At 49.8% G+C, this 6491-nt stretch overlaps 1 protein-coding gene across 1 annotated transcript; it reads left to right on the top strand.

The window, feature by feature from the left end:
• The first annotated feature begins 279 nt into the window (after positions 1-279).
• On the top strand, positions 280-3648 carry Ly6m (lymphocyte antigen 6 complex, locus M). Its single transcript, NM_025929.2, has 3 exons — positions 280-370; positions 1211-1309; positions 1952-3648. The coding sequence occupies exons 1-3, from the start codon at positions 319-321 to the stop codon at positions 2134-2136; spliced, it is 336 nt and encodes a 111-aa protein (NP_080205.1). The 5' UTR covers positions 280-318; the 3' UTR covers positions 2137-3648.
• Positions 3649-6491: the final 2843 nt, after the last annotated feature.

Genomic DNA, 6491 nt, shown 5'->3' with positions numbered 1-6491 from the left:
TGGGCAAAGAGCAGACAATGGTTCCTCAGTGAAGGCCTGGTTAGAGTCAGCGCTGTGCAGCTGACTGGAGTCAGGGTTGGGGGCTTTGTAGGGAGCAGGGGAAAGGGAGGATGGGTACGGGAGAGGGTTTGGAGCGCTGGATAAAGAATTCTTGGAGGTATTTACCTCCCAACCACACACCCAGAGATGACACATGTAGGTAGTCAGGAGTGAGAGACGGACCAAGGCCCCACCCACAGAGCAAGAGGGATATAAAGACAGGCTGGTCCAGTGCTAGCTGGACAGAGACACGAGCTCTGCTTGCTCTCATTGCCCAAGATGAGGACTCACCTGCTTTGGTTGTTGCCCCTGATTCTGCTGGGATCCTCTGGTAAGCAAGGAAGTGGGAACCCCTGTCTAGCATCCTGTCCTTGGTTGGCATCCTGAGGTGTGGGGTGACCTGGCTGGATCTGCACCCCCCTCCCCCAGATGATGCGGTCCTGCTGTCCAGAGGAGGTGTTGGCATAGGGCACCGGACTTGCTGGAGGCCCCACAGTCTAGACACAGAGTCATTTCATGGGTACCTCCACTCACCTTAAAATTCTTATAGTATATTAACATTCTCTTTCCTCCTCCCCTCCCCATCCCTCTCCCCCCCCCCCGTCCCTCTCCCCTCCCCTTCCATCCCCATCCCTCTCCCCTCCATCTCCATCCCTCTCCCCTTCTCCTCCCTCTTCCCTTTTGTGTGTGTGTGTGTATACATGTGATCATGTCAAAGTGTGCATGTGGAAGTCAGAAGGCAGCCTGTTGGAACCAATTCTCTTCCACTGTGGATTTTGGAGATTTGAACTCAGGTCTTCAAGCTTGGCAACAAGTGCCTCTATTCACTGGTCCCCCTACTCACCTTTTCCATTAAGCCTAGCCGTCCTGCTAGACTTGCTGTCTCTTTTGCAAAGTCTTGTGGAATTAGCATCATTTGCCTGGTGACATTCTGTGACATATGGCCAGCAGCATGGACTGCTGTTTGCTCAGAGTCTTGGTTTTCTGTCCCAGAGTCAGGGCCCTATGTGCTGGCACCTCAGTCTGGTTGCTGGGAGGGAGGCTGTCCATGTGGGTGGCTGGAGAACAGGATGGGCTACTTGGTGGTCAGTGTTTCCTCAGAGCTGGGTCCTGTGCTGTCTGGTGTGGTTATCGAGTGCCTCTGTCTCTGACCCCAGCTGTGTCTCTCCAGCCCAGGCGTTGAAGTGTCATGAATGCAGTGGTATAGAGGACTGCTACAAGCCTAAGACTTGCTCCAGCCAGAGCCTCTACTGCTTGACCAACTGGTATAGTGAGTATCTTGGTCCTAAGTAGGTGGGTCAGGGGACAGAACCTGAATCTGATACCTGGGGATACCAGCTAAGGCAAAGCTTGCTAGTAGAGTTGGGGAAGCCGGGCAGATATGGCCCTGAGAGGTTCCTGCAACTGTTCAGGAAAATGTTTTGAGTATCCCAGTCCTCCCTGCAAAATGAAACCCAACACTGCTGGCTTAGAAAGAGTGGAAAACCCATTTCCAAATGGGCTACTGTGTGCAGAACAGGCACATATAGCATGCAATTCTAACTGTTGCCAAGAGCGCTAGCTACTCAAAAAGGAAAGGAGGAGGTAGGGGAGTGGGTAACCCTAGTCATATTCCTGAGCCCTGATCCCGGGTCCCACGTTGAGTCAATTCTCATCATACTCTGAACCTTGATCCTGGTCACACTCTGAGCCTGGATCTTCATGACTCTGAGCCCTGACCCTGGTTACATACTAAGCCTTAATCCTGGCCACATCCTGAGCCCTGAACCTGGTTACCTCCTGAGTTTAACCCTACTGACATCTGGCTGTCTGACCCTTTGAACTGGAGGCTGCAGGTGACCTGGGTTTGCTGACGGGGCCAGGAGTGGGTTTTACAGGACTCAGTAAATGACCCTCTTCCCTCTGTTTCCAGCACCGCCAGGTCAGCAAACGACTGTGACAAAAACATGTGCATATACCTGCCCTGACATTAATCATGTCACAGCCAACTCCAAGTCCTCCTGCTGCAACACGGACCTCTGCAATAGTGCCAGGAACCTCCACGTCAGTTGGGGATTGCTGGCCCTCGGCCTCTGCTATATCTATCTCAGCCAGTAGGTGCCGAGCTCCCACAGGGGCTCACAAGCTGCAGAGTTAAGAGTTGGAGTTTGGTGCCATCATGCAACCGGAATGTGTAGCCATGGGTGGGGCACTTCTTGAACTCCAATCAGAAGGATTCCAAGAGGCAACCTCACAGATGTGGCTGATAGAGACCGTGGCCCCTGTCCAGAGTGCTGCATTCAGAACTCTTGTCTGAGAGGCATGTGGATTTCTGAGTTCGAGGCCAGCCTGGTCTACAAAGTGAGCTCCAGGACAGCCAGGGCTACACAGAGAAACCCTGTTTCAAAAAAACAAAACAAAACAAAACAAAACAAAACAAAACAAAAAACAGAACTCTTGTCTGCAAGCTGGTCATCTGCTGGCCCCCAAGAGCTGGTTTAAGGAAGCTGTCACCTGTTACTGGGGGCTGAGGTAGGCCCCTCAGGAGGCCCAACAAGCTATTTTGGCCTGGCTTTTCCCCCCACATCCCATGGCTCCCTCTAACTACCTCAGAGGAACTGAACCACTTCAAAAGAGTTGAGCTTCATTGCATCTGTACCTGCTGACTGGTGGCCCAGTAGTGAAGTGTGCTACTTTAACCTGAATTCAAAGACGCTTGACAGATGGAAACCCTATGGAGAGGCCTCCCTTCTGGCTGTGGGAGAAGGGCAGATGCTGGGACAGATTAGTTTGAACAAGGTGTGGGTCAGACTGGTTTCAGTAAGATTGTTGCACGAGACGCCAGCCATGTAGCCATGTAGTCCCAGCATACCTCACTCCTGGGGTGGACCCTGAGGATTCTATCCTGAGGCAACACCAAGCTCCTCAGGACTTCAGGAGCCCCTGTGAACCCCAGTCTATTCTGGAGCAAAGAGCATCCAGAACTGTCCAACTGTGAGTGAAGCCTGAAGCATTTCCTCTCTTCTCTGCTTGTGGTCCAGCTCCAGGACGCCATCAGTCAGCCCTAGGGATTGTACATCCTCCATCAAAGAGAGCCTGTCCCCGTTCAGTGCGTGCCTGCCTCTCTCCTCATCTCTGAAAGCCTGGCCAACACCTTGCCCCAGTGAAGAGAATGGATCTGGGAACTAGATTCTAAGCTGGCAGCAGTTTTGGTGGGTGACTCCATTGACTGGATTCTCCCTAACTCTCTAGAGCCAGGCTTGACCGAAAGGTGCCTACATGGCATTGTTCCCTCCTTCTTACACAAGGGTGTGTTGTGAGGCCCTGGGAACCAAAAGAGGGCCAAACTCAGGTGACTGCCTGCTTGTCACCTCAGTGAGTGTCAAAGTGCAGTACTACTTAATGAAGGCAGATAGGCTGCTCCTGGACACATGATTGGGAAGGGCAAGCTGGTGGACGAGCTCAGATCCTTACTTGGTGCAGGTCCCAAGGCCCCTAGGGAACGACAGCCTTCTGCTGAAGAGTGGTGCTTGGAACTGAAATTTGGTAGACTGGAGTTTCTTTTTTTTTTTTTTTTCATAAAACAGTTTACTCAAATTTGAGAATAAATCTCCTTTTAAAACTGAATTGAATAGGACTAGTATTTCTTTTTTTTCTTTTTCTTTTATTAGGTATTTTCTTCATTTACATTTCCAATGCTATCCCAAAAGTCCCCCCATATCCTCCCCCAACTCCCCCGCACTCCCACTTCTTGGCCCTGTTGTTCCCCTGTACTGAGGCATATAAAGTTTGCAAGACCAATGGGCCTTTCTTTCCAATGATGGCCAACTAAGCCATCTTCTGATACATATGCAGCTAGAGACACGAGCTCTGGGGTACTGGTTAGTTCATATTGTTGTTCCACCTATAGGGTTGCAGACCCCTTCAGCTCCTTGGTTACTTTCTCTAGCTCCTCCATTGGGGGCCCTGTGATCCATCCAATAGCTGACTGTGAGCATCCACTTCTGTGTTTGCTAGGCCCCGGCATAGCCTCATAAAAGATAGCTATATCTGGGCCCTTTCAGCAAAATCTTGCTAGTGTATGCAATGGTGTCAGCGTTTGGAGGCTGATTATGGGATGGATCCCCGGGTATGGCAGTCTCTAGATGGTCCATCCTTTCATCTCAGCACCAAACTTTTAGACTAGAGTTTTTTTTATGAGAGCAGAGGACCCCAAGAGAGGGACAGTCACCAGATGAGAGCAGAGCATGCAAGACAGTGTGTGGAACTGTGTGAGGGGCCTTGTCACTATTGAAATGGAGATCTCCGTGAGTGCCCTGTCTGGTTTCTAAACTCCCCAGGTCAGTGGACTGCTTGAGCAGGGATCTCGTTAGTCACGCTTCTCGCAGAATCCAGGATTTCACTGGCTTTCTTGGTAGTGCGCATGCGCTGGGGACCCTCTGCTGCTGAGGTTCCCACACCCAGTACTGATACCACAGAGGTCAGGAGACCGCCTGGGTCAGGGGCTGGTGCTCCACAGGCTCCAGAGGCCCCGGAAATTTTACTTTATTACAGTGTCCATCCTTCCAGTATTCACTCCAGAATGGTTTTCCATGCTGTAGGCCTCCATCCCTCAGACCCAACCTGGAAGGGGTTACCCTCTGCTGCCACTCATGCCTGTGTCCTCAGGCACGGGCTCTATAATTTTTCTGGACTTTCCACTTGCTTATCAGTAAAACGAGAACACAAGGCTTTGTGTCAAAAGGGTAGAAACAACAAGCTAAGGCCCAAGATGTGGTTCAGATGGTAAAGCGCTCGGAATCCCTGGCTTCCACTCTCAGGGTCAAGGGAACATTATGGTTCTGTCTGTGGAGGCAGGAGGGTCAGAAGGTCAAGGACGTCTTTGGCTTGATAGAAAGTTTGAACCTAGGGAGGAGACAAACCTGGGAGATAAGAGACCGGCTCAAAATAAACAAACAAATAAACTATGCTATAGTCTCATTTTGTCTAATTTATAAAACTGTGTAATAATCTGTTTTTTGTTGTTGTTGTTATGACAGTGTATTTCCCAACTACTGATAAGATCTTTGCAGCATCACTTTGCAGATTAAGGGAAGCCATGAGGACCAGAGAGGTTGAACCACAGGCACAGGCTCACTGACCACCCTGGGTCTGCACCGTGTGCGGAGCCATGCATTAGAGGGTTAACACGGGTGATGCTGCTCAAACACTGCAGACCAAAGGGATCTTTCAGTGCAGATGGCGATTCCTGATTGTCCAAGGAGAGGAGCTCGTTTGAGCTGCTGATGCCATCCGAGCTAGCTGCCATCAGTCACTGCCTGACTTCTGTCCAGCGTGTCCCTCTCTTATCAACCAGTATCTGTGTGAGTCAGCAAAATTGATTTCGCAGTTCTCCTGAATTTCCTGTTCCTTATCTTATCTGTGATTATTTTCTCTTCTTTTTGAAAGCAACTTCAGAGGGTTCTTAGGATGAAGGTCTTCTGATTGCCAAACTGATGTCGTCACTTGCCGTTTGAAATGTCTCTTGCATGGACACTGAGCTGAACTTACATTGGTCAGGTTAATGGCCGTGTCCCCTTTGTACATTTCTTGTATTATGCCATCATCTGTTGACATTTAATGGTCCTGCTAAGGCATAATTTAGGTCATTTAAGTCTAAAAGCCATAAAAGCTGTTGTCCTGTGGGCTCTTAATACATTTTTTTTTCATTATTGGCCTTCTATGCAGAAACTATGAGGATACACAGTTGCTCCTGGATTTGGGCAAAGTCACCTAATCCAAGGCCCACGTTATATTGACACGTTGGCTTGCTCAGGTTACTGAATCTCGAACTGAAGTGAAGAATAGAATGGGGCCTGGGTATGTTCACACTGTCACAACATCAAGACATTGTAGACCCAAATGTTCTGAGTCAGGGACTTCCGGGCATTGTGTCTGTTGTGTATTTGAAAAAAGATAGGCAGGGCAACCACACACACCCCTGTGTCACCTCGTTTACTGCACCGTGAGCAATAGTCCCTCTGAGTGTTTCCACAGAGTCACCCTTCCTGATGTCTGACCTACAAGATGGGTGGTGGCACTGAACCTCCACGAGTCCTGTTCTTGCCACAAGCAATTGTATCATGTCTACATTTGACGTTACTAAAATAATTAGGCTATGCATGCGAGCATACCTTCCTGTAGCTTAGGTTGACAGTAGATAGTCACCATGAAAGGTGACACATGACACTGGAATGTGGTGTGTTATCGCTATTCCTGGGCGATGGAAGAACACAGGCTGGTAACAGGAAGAGAGAGATCATGGTCTGGGAAGTATCCCTGACCCAGGTCTAGTTCATGTGAAACTTCAGGAGACCCCAGCCTGTCATATCATATCTGCAGCGAGCAGTCTACCATGGACATTGTAGCACCTGCCACCTGAGGGTTGTAGCACTGGGAAGCACTGGGAAGAGGACAGCAACTCACGGTTCCAG

Source organism: Mus musculus, chromosome 15 (genome assembly GCF_000001635.26).
Source record: "Mus musculus strain C57BL/6J chromosome 15, GRCm38.p6 C57BL/6J".
NCBI classification, from domain to species: Eukaryota; Metazoa; Chordata; class Mammalia; order Rodentia; family Muridae; genus Mus; species Mus musculus.
Note: the sequence above shows the minus strand (reverse complement) of the source record. Positions and strands in the feature narration are given on the sequence as shown.